Below are 18949 nucleotides of genomic sequence, written 5' to 3' on the forward strand. Positions count from 1 at the left end.
CTAAAAACAGCAGCCTCATTTCCCAGCCTGGCGGTTGGCAGCGCCGGTAGACCCGGGGCCGCTTGATGTGCGCCGCTTGTTTACGCCCCAAACTTGGCAGATCTGCGAATGATTAGTGTCCTTGCTGGGCCCAGCGGTTACCAGAACATCAGCAGGCCTGGAGCCCATAAATGCGAGTTCACGTTTATGCTGATGGGTAAACGCACAAATTCCCCATAGGGCCCAACAGCAGTCAATTATAATGGGGAAACTAGATTCTCGGCTCCTTCCGCTCCCGGGTTTAATGCTGTTTGCATATTAATAAACCCGTGTCAGTCAGCCTGGAAAAAAAAATAACTGAATTGCTAACTTCAGGGAGCCAGATCTTTTTTTTTGTAAGTAAAATGCCAGTATTATAATGTGTCGTTTAACAAACCCTCTCCTCCCTGGCCACCTAAATCAGGTGGGGAAATTAGACATAGGCGGAGAACACAGTGAATCTCAAACATATTCTCTGTTTATTATCATTTTTTTTTCATAGAGGAAAGAAACTCAGTAATAGGCTTGCAGCCATAGTAGTTCAATAATCACAGAATAGCCATGCACTGCTGTGTGCAGAATGTAATTGCACTGGTTAATGTAATTAGGGTGTTTTACATCTTATCTGATTAACATTTCCTTATTGTTTGTCTAATGATTGTTTTGTTTTTGCTTAATTGTTTAATTTTGCACCATCCTTGTTTATTATTTATACAGTAAGCGTTCATCTCCTGTGGTCATTGGATCTGTTTGTGTTAATTACCTCTTGCCCCACCATGGTTTTAGTATTTGGAGCAGAACAGGAAGCATGTATTCTCATTCTGTATCGTCATGGCTGTGTAATCAGATGAAGAGTCCTCAGTGCTTCCTTTACGACTTGGTTTCTCTGGGTTCAAAGCAAAGGTTTTGGCTTCTCAAGCTGTTGTAATAGATGATATCGGGAGACTGGTTGCTGAATGGCGGAGTGTTGCAGCACGTTGGTGGGAAGGCAGTGGTCCTGAAGACCGCTCTGAACCGTAATGGCTGCCGCAGTGAGCGTGTTTCCTTCCCCTTCCTGTCTCCTGCAGCTGGTGGCCGGGAGCGTGGTCATGGCGTTCGAGGAGGTGTGCCCTGACCGCATCGACCTGATCCACAAGAACTACCGCAAGCTCTGCAACCTGCTGGTGGACGTGGAGGAGTGGGGCCAGGTGGTCATCATCAACATGCTGACCCGCTACGCCCGGACACAGTTCCTCAGCCCGTGGAAGGAGGTGGGTCACCTGGGGCCAAGGCAAAGGGAGGTGGAGGCTGGGGGTTAGAGGCCAAGCAATGAGATGGATAGAAAACCCTGTCCTAAAGGCCAAGCAATGGAATGGCCAGAAAACCCTGTCCTTTAGAGGCTCAGCAATGGGATAGCTAGAGAACCCTGTCCTTTAGAGGCTCAGCAATGGGATAGCTAGAGAACCCTGTCCTTTAGAGGCTCAGCAATGGGATAGCTAGAGAACCCTGTCCTTTAGAGGCTAAGCAATGGGATAGCTAGAGAACCCTGTCCTTTAGAGGCTAAGCAATGGGATAGCTAGAGAACCCTGTCCTTTAGAGGCTCAGCAATGTGATTGCCAGAGACTGCTTGCCTTTAGAGTCCAAGCAATCTGCCCACAGTACAAAGTTTTATATGAATTCTGCTGTAGAGCTGAACAAACTGAAATTACTATACAAAACCAGTCAGTCCAGAGGGTGGAAAACTGTGTTGTATTGTTTTACACGATTTAAGCACCTGAAATAGTGGTGTCGTTCAGTTTGTGATACTATAGCACGCTGTGGAGGAAAGCTATATTATTGGCTTATTCTGTCAGCTGACCTGAAAGGGGCTGGTACTTCTTCAGTCTTCGTTTGTGGGTGGAGAGTTAGTTGTTCTGGTCAATGGCTCAATTTCATGTCAAAATTTGTTCAGACCTTGGCTTTTATGTATTAATTTGCCATTTATTTTTGTTTCCCTAAAGCCATCCAGGAAGTTTCACAGGTAAGAGGGTAGTAATTTCAGGAGGCCAGAGTAATGAAAGGAGCATGACCTGGAGAGTTTGAGAGACAGAACCAGGGCCTTTATTCACCAAACGTCTCAGAGTAGGAAATAGGTCCTAACAGCTAGAAAATTCTGAGAGTGACATCAGTTAGGTCCTATTCTTACTCCTTAGAGTAAAAGAAATTTATCACAACTCTTTAGAGTTAAGAATACTCCTGCCTCAGCAGGTATTTAGGAGTGATTGCAAGTGGTCCTAACCAGTTAGGAGTTTCTGACAGGTGGCCATGCATTTTGCGGGAGAACAAATACGTTTTAGATTTAGATTTAAAAGTTTTTATTGTCTTTTGTGCACAGAAATTTGCTTTGCATCAAACATGCTGTTATATCAAATAAGTCCACCACAATAAAAACATACAAGAATGTACACATACAAATATATGAATATGAGCTGGCATCAGTATTTTAAAATAAGTAAAAACTGATAGATATCCAGTGAGCATTCATCCAGTGAGATATCAATCAGTTAGGGAGGTTATTTTATTTGTCACCGACCTCATCAGAAATGTTGTCACTCTTTCTCTGAGAAGAACACCACCACCACTTACGGGTGAACTGTGAAAAATGTCATCACTACCATTTGTATGCAGCACTTCATGTCATAAAAATCAACTACTGGTATCTACTGGTAGAAAATGGTCTTACTCCCAGCTGAGAGGAGGAGTAGGAGGCTTCATAAATAACTCCCATTGCTTTTTACTTCTAAAAGTGCTTTTAGCAGGACTCTTAGGGGTAATTCTCAGATGCTTGATGAGTGCAGGCTCCGGTGTGGTCTAGCAGGTCATTCAGAATGGAAAATCACTTATTGATAAAAAGATATAATTAGTCTGAATATTTTGTTGTTTGTAGTTAGTCATATCAGGGTGAGATACTCATGTAAAAGAAAAGAAAATGGTAAAGCTGACTGATTGGTGGAGACTATGCCGGCACTCAGATGTCTCCAGAAAAAGAGCTTGCTCAAATTTATGTCTGCGTTCTCAGAACACAGCACTCAGCAACATAGGATTTCCCCCCGCAGAATGGCTCCGCAGTTTATTGACGTAAAATATGAATTGTTTGCGAAGCAACATCCAGCCCTTAAGGATGTAAGTCTGCAATTTGAGGACAATTAAACAGAGAGAGAGCGGTTCTGTTGTTTGCGGTGCGTTCCCGGTAATTTTTCTAAAGGGACATCTTTTATGATGAATCGTGGACGCCCAGTCAGAGCTGATTACACCGTGCGCTAGGAATTTGGTGTGCTGTCAGAGGAAAGACCGATTGACTTTAAATTTACATATTAATGAGAAGATTTGTTAAGAGGCTGCTTGAGTATAAGAAAATAACCGGATATTCATAGGGCACGACATTTATAAATAAAGCTGATGCAGGGGAAAAATGGAAATTAAACCTTATAGTTTGATACGTTCGAAACCCGCCCCCCCCAATGCGTTTAACGTGAGGTATTTGCATTTTCATTTTTTGCAAATTACCGGACTCTTGGGTAATGATGAGCCAGTTACATTTGCATATCTGGGATTCTCTTGTCTGTTTTTTGCTCTCCCAAACAATGCGGCAGCTTTCCCTTCTGCTCTCATTGCTGCAGTGGCGGTATGAAGTTTAGATAAGTGACTGCTGTCTTTCCACAGTGTTGCCTGTCCTTAATTCTGAGTTAATAATTTAAGAAAAACTTAAATTATTCTTTTTTTTTTTTTCAAATTCTTAGACCTCGTCACAAGTTGGCAGTCTCTGAAATGTGTGAAGAAAATGTCATTCTTTTTAAATTTGTCACTCAGAGTTAAGTACAAAGTGCTGTGGCACTTTGCATGCCTAAGATGTCAGATTTAAGTAGAGTACCCTTGGTTCACATTTGAAAGGCAAACGTCTCCTCTCAGCATATGAGCAGTGTAAAAATGCAACCAAAATTCGATATGCTATTTGAAGTTCCAATGTTTATAAACTTGAGTGATTCTGATTTTCCTTTTTTTTTGTTGCTCTACGATATCCCAGATTGCCATTGCGTGCTGTGCTTTGGAGGTGTGGAGTGTAATTTTCAGAATGAGTTCTCTCTGAAGGTCACTGGTTTTGTGCCGAGCCGTCAGTTTTAACTTTGGAAATTAGTGGAAATTGCTACACTGTTCCAGGTCTCAAATGCAGAGTGGGAAAGGTCACATGTAAACTGAAACACAGGTGACTTGTTTTAAAATGGCATTATCATGGTAACGGAACACATTTCTGAAGTGACAAATCCAAGGAAAATGAGACGCCCGAGGAGCGTAGCAGCAAGGGGATTGTGTGGTTACAGGCTGTCTGGAAATGTGGCCATTTCAGTTTGTTTGTTATTGGGGCTTTGATTTGCATAGCTCAGGGGCCTAGTGTGAAAGTGAATGTAGTGAATGTTAAAGTAGTAGCTATGTCATGCTTACCTGGCCTCTGGTGGTTGTCTGGCATCAGTGTCCAGCTTTGTGAGTATTATCAGGAGTTCGTAAATGTCTCATTCATATCACTTCACTTCAAGCTGGCTAGTGAGTTTACATCTCCATCTCAACGGCTAACTATTTATGAAATATCCAGGGTCCCCAGAGGGGTTTTCACTGTACATAACATAATGGTTTGATTTTTACAATGGAAAGTGGAAAACGTTGTTTCAGTGGGGGGTCTTGCTGAATTGCCTGTTGTTCCCATTTGGCATAAGCACATCATCAGTATAAACGTTACTGTGCGTCCACTGTGCTATTGATAGAAACACAGAAAGCTGTCATGTTTTGATTAACTGGTACAGCAGCGGTGTCCCAACCAGGGTTCGAACCTGCAACCTCCTAGACACAACGCTTGCCCAGTTCCCTTGTCGCCCCCCCGCGCCGCTGCCGCCTGTTTTAGCTGGCGTGGGCGTAGCCGCTGATTGACGGCGGACGGTCCAAAGCGAGCCGAGGTGGAAGAGTGTTGTGCGCGGCTGTGTGCCGGTGGTGTTCGCGTGCCAGCGCGGGGCCGGGAAAGTGCGGCTGAGCGCTGATGGCTGGCAGCCGCTCCCGCAGCATGCTAATGCAGTCTGAGGCGCTGAACTCCCGCTGCCATAAAGTGCTCATTACTAATGCATTTTCAGCAGAATCATTAAGGCCGGCCGCTGACGAAAGATCCTGAATACCAATGAAAGGGGGGAAAAAAACCATTGTGCTGTTGTGAAGAATGGATAAAAGGCTTTTTAATGCAACTCTGCAGCAGAGGAAATAATTTTGTCTCTGAATTGCTGGTGTTTATTACTGGCGTGTGCTTTGGAACCATCAATAACTGCTTCCCTGTACATGTTTATTTGTCTGGTTGCTTATATAATGAAGTGGTTTTGGACAAGTAAGGGTTAAAGTATGTAATTGCTGTCAGGTTGGCGCTCAGCAAGCTGTCTATTACCTCTGTACGTGTGGATTTTTTTAGAAGATGCTTCGCACATACTTGCTAAAGAGTAAGGTGAAATGGAGATAGTTCTAAATGCGATTGTTTTGTGGGGGAGGAGCTGTCAATCTGGAATTATTCAAGAAAACTAGCTGTAGTTTGAGGCGTAAGCACATAACCATTTCATTTTGAGCAGGGTGGTCACGATCAGCGTCTGTGTTCCAGGATGGCCTTTTTGACGAGAACAGCGAGAAGGCCTTCTACGACTCTGACGAGGAGAAGAAGGAAAAGGCCGAATCCAAGCCCTATGTGATGGACCCAGACCACCGCCTCCTCCTGAGAAACACTAAGCCTCTGCTGCAGAGCAGGAACACAGCCGTGAGTTCCCCTGTCTGTCAGCTCCCACACAGAGATAAAATACATTCACGGTTCTCTCTACTGCAAAGCAGGAACACCTCGTCCCCTCTATTACAGACCGGCAACGCACGGGCTGTACTCCACCACTGAGTGCTAACGCAATACAGACTCAGTGTCCACACTGCTACAGCGCAGCAGTACACACGCTTTCAGCTCAGCTACGAAGTCCAACACACACACTGCTCACTGTTAATATGGAGGCTGGAATACACTCCCTGCCAGTTCCCTTCACCACAGAGCAGGACCAAATGCACTGGCTGCACTTCAGCGGTGTGAGAACACATACCCTTTCTGTTTGCTATTCTAGAGCTGAAAAGCAGTGGACAATTGGTATGTATACAGTGTAGACCTTATACTTAATTGTGTTTAATATGCTGCAAGTCAGTTCTGTCAGTTTACATCTTGAAACTAAAATGCTCATAGGTAGAAGTGAAGTGGGGAAGAAGATTAGGAGACAATTGTTGAGTTGTTGAAAGATCTATGTTCTCTGAAAATTTTCAGACAGCATATACGTTTGGAAATTAACAGCAAATTGATAACAGTTAAAAAAAAATACACACTGTACCGGCTTAGTTATGCATTACCTATCCGTTCTGTCTCAGTGTTTGAAGAAGATGCGTCCCTCACCAGATCACAAAAGAAATTTATCAGCGCACCTAACTTGTACCGCAGTCAGTGTGACGTTCACGCTGCTCACTTTTTCTTCCATCCAGCGCGGGCCCAGGTTTAATATTTGGAATTAGAAGCATATATAATTTGTAATGTGTAGCCGGAGGCGAGCGCAGTGCTGGGATTTGACAGTCTGCGCCGTACTTGAACCTGGTGTGAAGAATAAAGCCAGCCTTGATAGCGGCTCCTAAGCGCACGCTTTCGGTCCTCAGTCTGTGCGTTATCGTAGGGAACGCTCTCCCCCTCAAGGCTACGGCGCCGGAGGCGATGCACTTTATATATTACCGCGCACTCGGCAGGCTCTAGATTTCCATCACCCAGGGGACTCAAGGTCTGCGTTCCTTTGAATGCTGGAGACCAAAAATGGGTTTCACATGAAAATGTTGATTAAAATGTGACATGTCATGTTGCCCCAGCGAAAAGCAAAGCGCTTTATCTTGATGTACCTTTGTTTAAGCTTTGCGAAAAGTTGCTCTTTCCATCAGCGGCCTCCTTAAGCGTGACAGTTTGTTCTGTCTACAAGTTTACGACGGATTACCGAGTGCTGGTCTTGACAAATAGAGCAGTTTGGACCGAGGGTCTACACGACGATGCTTCTCTCTTTTAGTGGCCTGGATCAGTTTGTCTTTACTAAGCCTCTCGGTAGAAAAAAGTCATTCTTGCCCTTGAGTTCCTGATACGCACAACAAATAATCAATGCTTTCATTTCTGTAATGGGGGGGCTGCGTGACACAGTGGTTTCAGTATTGAATGGGGGGGGGGGTTGTCCTGTTTACTCTGGGGCAGATATTCCAGAGAAAAAGACTAAATAATTCTTTCCCTGTCTGCGGTGTTCAGGTGGTGATGGCGGTGGCCCAGCTGTATTGGCACCTGGCCCCGAAGCATGAAGTGAGCATCGTAACCAAGTCATTAGTGCGACTGCTGCGGAGCCACAGGTACTGCCCCTTCCACTCCATGCACCACCCTGAGTGTCTGTGACAGCGTTAGCGAGGAGCTAGTACAGTTACTGAGTCTCTGTGACAGTGTTAGCGAGGAGCTAGTACAGTTACTGAGTCTCTGTGACTGTGAGGGCATCTAGTATAGTTAATGACTCTCTATGACAGTGTCAGGGGAACTGTTGCAGTTACAGCTGAGTCTCTGTGACAGTGCTACAGGGGTTAGTGCAGTTTAGGCCAGTCTGAGTCTGTAATAGTGTTAAAGGAATTAGTACAGTCATTGAATCTGTAAGTGTTAGAAGGGTTAGTACAGTCAGCGAGTCTGTAACAGTGTTAGAGGAATTAGTACGGTCAGTGAGTTTGTAACAGTGTTAGAGGAATTTGTACAGTCACTGGGTCTGTAATACTGTTAGAGGGGTAAGTAAAGTTACCAAGTCTCTTTATCAGAGTCATAGGGGTCAGTTCAATCCACGAGTCTTTACTACAGTTAAAAACGAATTAGCACAGAGTGAGACACCCATATTTCATATATAGATTCAGAACAAGCTGAAATGTGATGCAAAGCAACACAGGGTTTCTCATGAGCTGTTTCCTGTTTTCACAGAGAGGTGCAGTATATTGTGTTGCAGAACATCGCTACCATGTCCATCCAGAGAAAGGTGAGTGTTAGGGGTGGTGTGGTGTTAATGTGAGTGGTCAGGGGCAAGCAGTGATTGTTTACCATTCATCTGTCTGCTGATGTCACCCAGTAGGCCTTTTTCCATCCACCTGTTGAGTGTATTTAAAGCTGACCTCAGTGTAACTGTGGACAAATGTAGACAGACCTAATGCAGTTTTCCCATTCAATCTGTGATATTTGTAGGTTACCTAGAGATATACCGGTGTTGTTTAATGTAATACCCATGTTATTTCCACATTATTTTCTATTATTTTATCTTCGCAAGTGATTTACAAGCTGGTTTTTCATGTGTTATCAAAATAGCTTCATGATTTCAGTTGTGCCAATCTGTTCAGTAATTATTTCAGTTTCTAATTCAGTGACTTTTAATAACTTCCATCAACCTGCAATGACAAGTTAAAAACAGCAATAAAAATATATGGAACAGTTTATCACACAAACTTGCAATATACCAACAAATCATTGATCTGCCATTCATATGTTGCAGAAAATGGAGAGATGTACACATTTACCTTGAATATCATTGGCTTATTTTATGTATTGTATGTCTGTGTATGGCTCAATGAAATGAGTGTTATGAACATGTACCTGCTAACTATTGATCTCTCTGATTAGTTTTCAGACCAATATAAACATTAATATATAAATGCTCATTTGTTAAAATGCTCACCGAAGTGCTTTTAGATAAGACTCATTCTATAGAGGCCTTTGAAATCTTACTCTTCACAGCATGGTTCATTATAATGACTTTTCCCCACCAGGGCATGTTTGAGCCATACCTGAAAAGCTTCTATGTGAGATCTACAGATGCCACTCACATCAAGACCTTGAAGGTAATTGCGCTGTGCTCTCCCTGCACTAATCTAACTTTTTAATTATGCAAATTATTAATGCCAATTACGAAATTGAAATGAACTTATCGGCAGCACCGTATGGCTTGGAGTTTGAGTGCAGGGCAATCAGCACAGTCAGTTAAGAGACTGTCCTTTTCCCCAGCTGTTAATGAACAGAAGCTTTAGATCTATTAGACACTGTGTTGTAAGAGTGTTCTGCAGTGCTGTCTGCTTATGGCCAAGGATACAATTCCATTTGCAGACTCGCACAATAAATGTGTATTTTCAAATGATCAATTACAAAATGATAGAAAATACTCATTGTTTAAGATATGTCTTAATTGCAGATTGTAATCTGTTTCTGGGAATGTTTAAATGAGAAGGACCGTGCAATAATATTCTCATCTGAAAGGGAATGGTTTGACAGCAGCTGCTCTCAGTGCCCCTGGATGTGGCTCCAGATCTAAGCTCTGCTTCTTCCTCTCCCCCTGACCTCTCCCGTTCTCCCAGCTGGAGATCCTGACCAACCTGGCCAATGAGGCGAACATCTCCACCATCCTGCGGGAGTTCCAGGCAAGTGTTTCATCTCCCTCTCTCCCCCCTGTCAATCGCTCCTGTCGGCTCCATCTTACGAACGCTTGTTCAGTTACAGTGGTTACATATTTTGTATTTGTATGAGAAGTATTTAGACGGAAGCATGTTAAAATGATTTCTGCTCCTTGTGCTGTCCCTTCCCAACCCGGGTCATCGTTCCACCCTCAGACATACGTCAAAAGCCAGGACAAAGCCTTCGCCGCTGCCACCATCCAGGCCATTGGAAGATGCGCAACAAACATCTCTGAAGTTACAGACACCTGCCTCAATGGGCTGGTGCTGCTGCTGTCCAACAGAGATGGTAAGTACAGTACTATCTCTGGGCAGTGGTCGAGTCTCTAATAGAGACCTGTCAGTCTGTGTTGTCCCCTGTCGTCAGTCTGGGGAAGTCCTGATCATGCTTTCACTGTTAAGTAGAGTACAGATGGTGCTGTTATCATGTGCAACACGGAACAATGGCTACTAAATTCTCTGCAGTATTTATTGTGTGTTCATTTATGAAAGCTCGAAGTGGTTGGTCATTTTAAATGCATTGGTGTAGCTAAATTCCCCTAAAATGTTATGTTAAAGATAAAAAGGAACGCCCATCCCTTTGGGTATGGTAGTCCTTTTTTTCTGGAAATGGTGGTTTTATACTAGATTTAGGATAGCATCAGTTATTAGATATGTATGTTCTTTTCATTTTAAAGAGTGAAATAAAAGTAATAAAAAGTATACTTACTTTTTAGCAATAAAAAAGTTTGGTGTTGTCTATAGTCTGTCATGACTGGATATTGCTGTAAAGTAACCCTTGACTTTATGCAGTAGTTATACCAGGTTTACTGGTTCAAACTAATGCTGAGGTAATTTGTGGTTAATGGTCTGCATATTTATTGCAAGACAGTTGTCAATCTTTGTGCTGCAGCAATATCCTGACAAGTCCTTTTCTTAAGTACTGAAAGGCCTTTACACTTTGGTAATTTCTAATGGCACTACAACAGCAAGCAGAAACTAAAGAATTGAACAGGAAGACAAGGTGTAGAAAAAGAGAGAAATTAGTATGTTTACAAAACACTGTTGTAGATTGCCAAATATCCTAACTCCTGACCAAAATTAGGTACGAAGAGTGATGAATCGGGAGTTGAGTGGGTAAACAGCCACATTTCCATGCAGACTCTTAGCCAGAGGGAGGAGGAAACCAAAACTATGGAGGAATGAGTAACAATTGCGGTGGGCTTTATCAGTGTCTGTCAGCTCAGACTCGCGTTTGCCTTCCTGCCTCACACAGAGATAGTGGTTGCAGAGAGCGTGGTGGTGATCAAGAAGCTGCTCCAGACCCAGCCCTCCCAGCACAGCGAGATCATCAAACACATGGCCAAGCTGTTTGACAACATCACCGTAAGAGCTTGCCCTCCGCAGCCCCGTACTCGCTCGCTCGCTCACTCACTCGTCCACTCGACATCATCCATCACTTACACGCGCTATTACCATGCGCAATACCTCACCGCGCCAGTAGGGACAATATGTGCCAGCTCGCAGGTCACTCGCTCTTCGGCAAGAGTGAGAGCATTAAGTGTAAGGCACCACATTCAGGGAGTCCACCTTACTGTCAAAGTAATGATGTAGTGTATCCTGTAAATGCGCTTCACATGTTTTTCCCCTGTCCAAAACCTCAGTCTTTCCACTCCTGCTGCTTACACGAGCTGCATGCTTTTGACTCTCCTAGATGAAGCTGTTGGAGCGGGCGTGCTAACCTTGGAGTGCTCCTTTTTCCCCAGGTGCCCATGGCCAGAGCCAGCATCCTGTGGCTGATTGGAGAGTACTGCGAGCGGGTCCCCAAGATCGCCCCCGACGTCCTGCGGAAGATGGCCAAGACCTTCACCTCCGAGGAGGACATAGTGAAGCTGCAGACGGTCAACCTGGCCGCCAAACTGTACCTCACCAACTCCAAGCAGGTGAGAGGCCCTCGATCCCCGTAGTCCCCGATACATCGAGCAGGGACCGCCGCTCACAGATCAACAGGTCAACATTGCACCTGCACAGCGAGCGCTCTCATACGGCTAGTTGCTATCTTAACTTAACTGTAGCTCTTTGCTACAGTTGGCAGTGTTCGTGGCAGTGCGTGGTTTCATGAGAACTTTTAATCCTGCAATATTGCTGTCTTTCAGAATCAAAATAGGACGTCCCAGTCTTGACCTGCACACTTTTATGTACATTGTGTTCTGGCAGTCTTCCCACATAGTTGTTAAGCCTCTTAGGTCTGCCATGCAAGAAAAACGGTAAGAACAAACATCACTTAGAGCCAATTGACTCCCCACTCCTACTCTCGATATTTTTATGGCCGTTATTAGATGGCTAAGTGGATGGATGGTAACTCAAGCACTTGAAGGAACAGGTATTTCTTTTTTTGTACAAATGTATCAGAGGGAAAGTGCATTCGTTTTTGCACTTGTTTACAGTCCCCTTTTGATTCGCCTGTGCTCAGAGGTTTCCTGCTTTTAGAGGTAAATGGAACGGTCAGCTCAGTTGCTTTTTAGAAACATGAGCGCAAAAGGAGGCTAAGGACCCAAGGCGAAATGAGAAATAATTATGAAGATGGTGGAAAATGCAACCTCAAAGAGACTCCGAAATGTGTCGTCAGACATCTGCGCTTTCCCATGAAAGCTGATGAACGTATTGAGGTTTCTGATTAAGTGCAGTATGACATGCAAAGGAGCCACATGGGGGCAGAATGTGCCTCAGAGTCAGTAGAAGTGGGTGGGAAAGCTGCATCTCAAATTGCACCATTTTAGAAGCAATATGTACAAACAGTTTTTTTGGTAGATGTAGCTGTCCTTATAACAGAAAGTGACAGTATTTAAGGGTCTGACGATTTAAGAGGCAGCTGTTTTGGTTCAACCATAGTTACTTTTTAACTTGCTGAAGCTACTGCCGTGTGTTAAGATATTATTAAATGCTGTGGCTGTTTTTGCTGCCTACCCATATATCTTCCTGTTCAAAATACTATATGTCTATGTATTACATTCATTTTATAATCAGAAGTATCATCATAATGCTCTCCACATAGCATTTTTGACTTTTGAGTTCAAATGCCTAAATTTAACTATTATTAATAATAGTTAATTAATAATTTCAATAACTGCACTTATTAGTGGCAGTTAAAGGAATAGAGGGGGACAAACTCTAGTTTACAATAAGAAATTGGATCAATTCCCCTAGCTTGGGGTGAGTGCAGTGGAGTCAGCATTCTGAGGTGTTGCATATTACCAACAGCATTGTCTGCATAAGCAGTTCGCTCTTTGTCTTCTCACTGGTCTCTCTCCTCAAGTTCAGCTGTGAAATCTGTGCTGTAACAAGACATGTTATCCATGCTAGATGGACTGGATGAGGTGAAATACTTGTTTTCCCAGAAATACACCTTAGATGGATATCAGTTCTGGCGGTGTGACATAAATGCATAAACAGCAAACAGATGCAGGCATAAAAATGGACCCGCAGCACATATGTAATTTATATGGAAGCATAATTTATATGAAACTTAAAGCGGGGCAAAAAAAACATATTGGCTTACCTCTGCGGGTTTACAAACCCGCTGCATATTAAATTTAGATGTTTTAACGGCGATGGAGGACCCTGGTCGCCGGGCCATCGGGAAAGTGCCGTAGATGGGGGCAATGTTCTGCTACATACACAGCGCTATAAAATTTTGCCTTAATGTTCCGCATCTCATTGGTTGCTTCATGGGCGAGCTCATTTAAATAAATGTAAATGCGGCCCCGGTTTATAGCGGAGCTGATACCTCCTCAACGAGCGGATCATTATATCTTCCCGCGGTAATGTGCCCGGGCCCGCGGCGGCACCTTCTGGACAGTAACTCTTATTTTTCCCCTCACAGTAAAAGACAAGCATTAGCCCCGGGGCCATAAATGGGAGGAAGGATGGTGTGAAGTCACTTATCCCCGGCTCCCCCAGTGAAAGGGCACCGGCATCTCCACTGAGCTCCGGGAGGGGGGGGTGGAGAGAGAGAGGAAGTAGCAGCTAAATGCACTGCAAATAATTTGCTGTAATACACTGCGGTGATTCATGGGCCAGCCTTAATGGGCCATAATTCAGGGAGAGAGCACACGAGTGGGTCCGGGGAGCGGGACGCGGCCCGCACCGGCGGAAAGTATCTCTTCATAAAGCCGCGGCACCTCAGTGCCCCACCACTCCGCCGCACACCCCCCCCCCACCAAACCCCCACTCTAACACACGCCGATGTTTTGATGTCCCGCATATTTTTCCGATTAAGTTTGGAGGGCAGTGTTTTTAGTTGTATTTCTATATTCATTATCCTCACACGGAGCCTTCAGCGGCTTTGCCATATATGATTATTTTTTAATGACGCCTCTCTTTCCGCCCCAGCGGTTTAATAATCTGGCGCACGCCCGGCTCGCCGAGCAGCCGGGGGCCCGCTCACCTACCCCCGCCGCTGGGAGAGGACACGCGTTCCTGGCTCACCGATTCGATCCGCCACTCCAGAACCCGAGCTAATTCCCCCGCCGGGCGATGTCTGTTTGCCCATAACCATTTGTTTTTATTACCGCTTTAAATATGTTTATTCAGAATTATCAATAATCATAAATAACTCTCTTTGTCTCACCCTCTCTCTCTCTCTTGCTCTCTCTCTCGCTCTCTCGCTCTTTCTCTGTTTTTTTTCCGCCCAGACGAAACTGCTTACACAGTACATATTGAATCTGGGCAAGTACGATCAGAACTACGACATCAGGGACCGCACTAGGTTTATCAGGCAGCTCATCGTCCCCAACGAGAAGAGCGGGGCGCTCAGCAAGTATGCCAAGAGGATCCTCCTGGCCCCCAAGCCGGCCCCAGTGCTTGAGTCGTCCTTCAAAGGTAGAGTGGCCCTCTGCTCGTCTCTCCTGATCACACCCTGTGTTCGATTCGTGAATGAGATTCATTCCACAAAACGGAACAGGGACGCACAACTCCCACCTTAAGATTGTTGAAGTAACCGCGCTAAACCCTCATCTAATTCCCCAAAAGGTGGCTGATAGTTTTCCTCCATTAATCTGACAGCTTGCACGGTGATGCCATGCGACGGTCACAACAGCACACCTTTCAACCCCTCTCCAGCACATTTCTGCTCCTCCTGTTAATAATGTAGCAGCAAACAAAGGCAAGAACATAGTTATGAAATCCCTTGAAAAGGAGAAGCCTTCCACTGGGTAATTTAGGTTAAACAAGGAGTCGCGCTGTGGCGTGTGATTGATGCTCTCTGTCACAGGGGATTTTTACTGCGTGCTTTCACGGGACCTTTAATGTGTGTCTTTCTCTTAATGGTGGGTACTAAAAGCTGTAACAGCAGTATTTCCCTTCGAGTGTTTCAGTGCTCCACACCCTTTTTGATCTTCATACGCGAAATGTGAGTGGTATGAATAAAAAAAAAATAAATAAAAAAAAAACGAGGAATTCCCTCGTTTCCCATTACATTGGTATTTGCCATTCAGTCCACACACAGTACAAAGCCATTTTTTCATCACTTTAGAGAGGCAGAGGTTCAGTTTGTGCGGAATCCATTATTGTGTGTCCATCCCCTCCAGCTCTGTCTGCTTCCAGAATGCAGTTCTTCATGTGTGCACTTGAAAGTGGCAGCCTGGCTGTCTCGCATTTGGAGTCATGCAAATATCTCTCCCCCCACACCCCCCGTTATACCACAGTGAGGCCGGCTGCCTATTTTAAAATGCTCAGCTGCCACGATCGCACTGTGAGAAGGTCACCAGGTTGTGAGCTCCCACTCGCCTCCGAATAAATATATAAATTGCAATGTTAATTCCTACCTTTCTGCCATCGGCGGAGGAAAAAAAAAAAAAAGCAGACGGAGAAGGGCTCCCGTTTCCAGGAGAGAGGAGGGGGAAAAAAAGAAAGAAACATTAAAATTCTGAATGGGTTTGTGCCAAGACATGTATGGGGATTGTTTAACTGTGCTGTCATTCTTAATATTCACAGAAAAGTCATTTTTAGAGAAGCTACATTTCAGAGCAACACCTAAACACACTGACTGATTACCTTTTTTATTGACCATTATGTGGAAGATTATTGTAATCTATGGGCTGAAATCAGTTTTCTGACCCATTAGGAGCCTCCTTAGTTTGTATTTATACCGTGACATTTCGGCTAATTTAGTGCCAATTACCAGCGGCTCTGATTAAGACCGAGCCATGTGACACGGGGCGCCTGTTATTTATTACGCCGCTCCTCTCTCCCCTGCTCCTCCCGCAGACAGGGATCGCTTCCAGCTGGGCACCCTCTCCCACACCCTCAACACGAAGGCCACCGGCTACCTGGAGCTGTCCGACTGGCCCACGGAGGCCCCCGACCAGTCCGTGAGGAACGTGGAGGTTATTGAGCCGGTACGGACACGCGTCGGCCTGTCACGCGGCCTCCCGTGCCACGCCCGCTTGGTTACGCACGCTCGCCTCGGGCGCCGTGCTCCAATCAGAGTTGTCGAATTACATAGTCTTTCCTCTGTGTGAACTAGGTAAGCTGATGATAATGTTAGATGAGTGATTGCAGAAAATGGTGCCCGCGTGAGGCATTTCTGTACTGCCATAATTGTGAGACGCTTATTGTTTCACTTCACCACCGAGCAAGAGCATTAGCTCGTATCATTTACTGCCCAACAGTTTTAAGCTTGCCCATCATCCTCTGCATGATGTGCACAGTTGATATACTCCCGCATGCAATAGTCAGCTGATGATTTTGCAGCTGAAGAACCTAAATGAAAATACAAGTCACAATTGACAGCTCAAAACAGGGTCTGCACAGGCCTAACCTTGTAATCAGCAGGCACAAAGTCCGCATAAGGAGGTGTCGTCATGAGACTAAGTTGCGTTTTGCAAAGACATATCAGTCAAAGTATGTCAGAGAATATTATGGGTATGAGGGGCAGTGCTGAAAATATAAGACTTTTTTTCTGAGAATATGCACAAAATCCGATGTGTAGGTTATGTCATTCTATCTGCATTGCCATACGTATACACATTTGAGGCGGCCTTGTTTGAGTAGAAGATACTCAGTTGTGGTACCCAGAGTGTTGGTCATACCATATGTTAGCCAAATGAATAAACTTGCCTGTCTTAGTCATTTAACAGCTTTGACTTACAGCCATATCATCTCAGATGGCAGCGTAGTGCTGTGGAAGTTGGATTTAAGCACAGATTTGAGTTTGGATTTAAGTTATGTTTGCACTTTAACAGCAGTGATTCTGTTAAAGCAAGCAAGTTATTAAAGGTAAGTATATACACTGAATGAAAAAAAAACATTCAACACCTAACAAATTAGTACAGCCCTATTGGAAGTTATTGTTGGCTCATGTGTGTGGTCTCCACATAGAATAATTTCCAGAGCAGTTTGATCCGTATGGTAGCTACAGCTGCATAGCTATAGCAGACTCTGACAGCCTTGTTATTAATTGTGTGAAATAATCTTCAATCCAGTATTCCCAGCAAACTTCAGTAATCCACCAAGAGGGTGTCTCCCATTGGCTGGGGCTCTGACTGGGGAATTCCTCACCAACCCTGTGCACAGGTGAAAGAGTGGGCCAAACCTCTGGGGAAGGGGAAGCCTGCCAAGTCCGAAGATAAGTTCTACTCGGACTCGGGGGAAGAGGAGGAGGAGGAAGAAGAGGAAGAGGGCTCTGGAAGCAGCAGTGGCAGCGAGGACAGTAGCAGCAGCAGCAGCAGCAGCAGCAGTGAAGGTAACCCTCCCAGCAGAGGGCCCTGACAGGGGAGTGGTAACAGGGGCCGTATGCGTACAGACCAACAGCAGTCTTACTGAGAAAAGACCTGCTGAGGTTCCATAATAATCATCGAGCCCTGTATGCTGCAACTCTGAGCTGTCCAACTGGCTGTAATAGACACAGCGAATTGAGATGAAGCAGCAAAGTCAAAGCACTGTAGGATCACCTCAGTATATTTCCTTTAACATGGAATATGCAGAAATAGAATATATGGTATATATCATCACACAGCAGTTCTTTTGGGGTCTGATTATTCAGAATGGGTTTAGGATTATTGTAGTTCTTTGGATAGTGCTTGTGACGTTGATACATAGGTGCTTGTCCTATATCTTTGAAATGATTGAGCCAGAAATCAATTTCTGGAAGCATCTAATGCATTACCTGTACTTTTTTTCATGTGCTGGTATTGCCAAGATGCAACATACAAAGTAAGTCATGTGTAAAATAGGTATAAATGGGTAAAAAAGGTATAAACACAGAAAATGCTGTATGTAAAAATAAACCAACAATAACACTCATTGTTTGAAAGTCAGTCTGTGTGAAGCTGATCTGCTCTTTACTGGTGTGAAATTCAACCCACACGAGGAGATTTATATCCAATATTGGAATTAGTGGTACATGGGGAAAATACGTCAGTCGAAGCAGGTTAGAAAATACTATTGCTATTTTCTAACCATAGCAGTGCAAATTAATATAATCAGTCATTTGGTGTAATCTATTTACTTCTCTTTCTGTGTATAATTCATTTTATCTTATACTATAATATGTATTTACAATGGAATGTAGTTAATCCTGTTTAATTTCAACTGATAGTGTCATACTAACAATGTAAAAACATAAGCAAAGCATGTAAATGTGCCTTTCTCTGCAATTATACACTTCCAACCATCAACCCCTCGGATGGTTGCAGTGTACTGTGGAAAACAGATTTGAGTATGGCATTGCATTTTTGCCGTGACAGCCCGTGTTGCTTCGAACGCCGTTTCACTGGGTTGCCATTCAAATGAAAGGATTTTCACAAATTACATTTACTTAGTCTCGACTGTCTGATCTTGACGGTAAGTGTAAAGGCAATCTGTTGATTTCCAGTTCCTCATTTTTCTTGTTTCCATCCAGAGTGAAAAACGTCTCTCAGATTAATCTCAATCAGGCTTTTGACAATATGTATGAAGTTGCTGTTGTGCTCCCTAATGTGCAGACTTGCTACCCGTTTCGTATAAACATTGTATAGAGGACTATTAGCTATCAATAGTAGGTGCAGATAATTATTTCCAATAATTCAGTTTGTCATCGCAGCTTAACTGAAACTAATCGTGGTTAGTCGGTGGACTAATTTGCAGAAATGTGATGGAAACTTGTTTATGCACTCTGCAGAGAAATTTACATAGATGTCTTACAAGTTTATGGCTTCCAAATAAGCGTAGTTAAAAACCCACTTTGCTTTAATATTTAATAATATTAGTATTATATAGTTAGCTGCACATTGGAAAGAACATTTTTAAATGCAATTTTTTCAGACCTTAGTGTCAGTCTGCAGTGTGTCTGTGTGTGGAAAGCAAGAAGGCTTTTTGTTTAGCTCACTGTGAGCCTATGCCTGTCTGACTTCAC

The 18949-nt window shown here is 44.0% G+C and overlaps 1 protein-coding gene across 2 annotated transcripts in view; it reads left to right on the forward strand.

The window, feature by feature from the left end:
* ap3b1a (adaptor related protein complex 3 subunit beta 1a) overlaps positions 1 to 18949 on the forward strand; it is an 87289-nt gene that overhangs the window by 20550 nt on the left and 47790 nt on the right. For both annotated transcript variants that reach the window (XM_036529222.1, XM_036529220.1), the window contains exons 7-18: positions 1086 to 1268; positions 5663 to 5815; positions 7361 to 7458; positions 8063 to 8117; positions 8899 to 8970; positions 9481 to 9543; positions 9733 to 9865; positions 10832 to 10941; positions 11322 to 11498; positions 14250 to 14436; positions 15823 to 15953; positions 17131 to 17299. In XM_036529222.1, coding sequence (XP_036385115.1) covers positions 1086 to 1268; positions 5663 to 5815; positions 7361 to 7458; positions 8063 to 8117; positions 8899 to 8970; positions 9481 to 9543; positions 9733 to 9865; positions 10832 to 10941; positions 11322 to 11498; positions 14250 to 14436; positions 15823 to 15953; positions 17131 to 17299 — 1531 coding nt within the window. The remainder of the gene's footprint in view (positions 1 to 1085; positions 1269 to 5662; positions 5816 to 7360; positions 7459 to 8062; positions 8118 to 8898; positions 8971 to 9480; positions 9544 to 9732; positions 9866 to 10831; positions 10942 to 11321; positions 11499 to 14249; positions 14437 to 15822; positions 15954 to 17130; positions 17300 to 18949) is intronic.

The sequence above is a fragment of the Megalops cyprinoides genome, chromosome 5 (genome assembly GCF_013368585.1).
Source record: "Megalops cyprinoides isolate fMegCyp1 chromosome 5, fMegCyp1.pri, whole genome shotgun sequence".
In the NCBI taxonomy this organism is placed as follows: Eukaryota; Metazoa; Chordata; class Actinopteri; order Elopiformes; family Megalopidae; genus Megalops; species Megalops cyprinoides.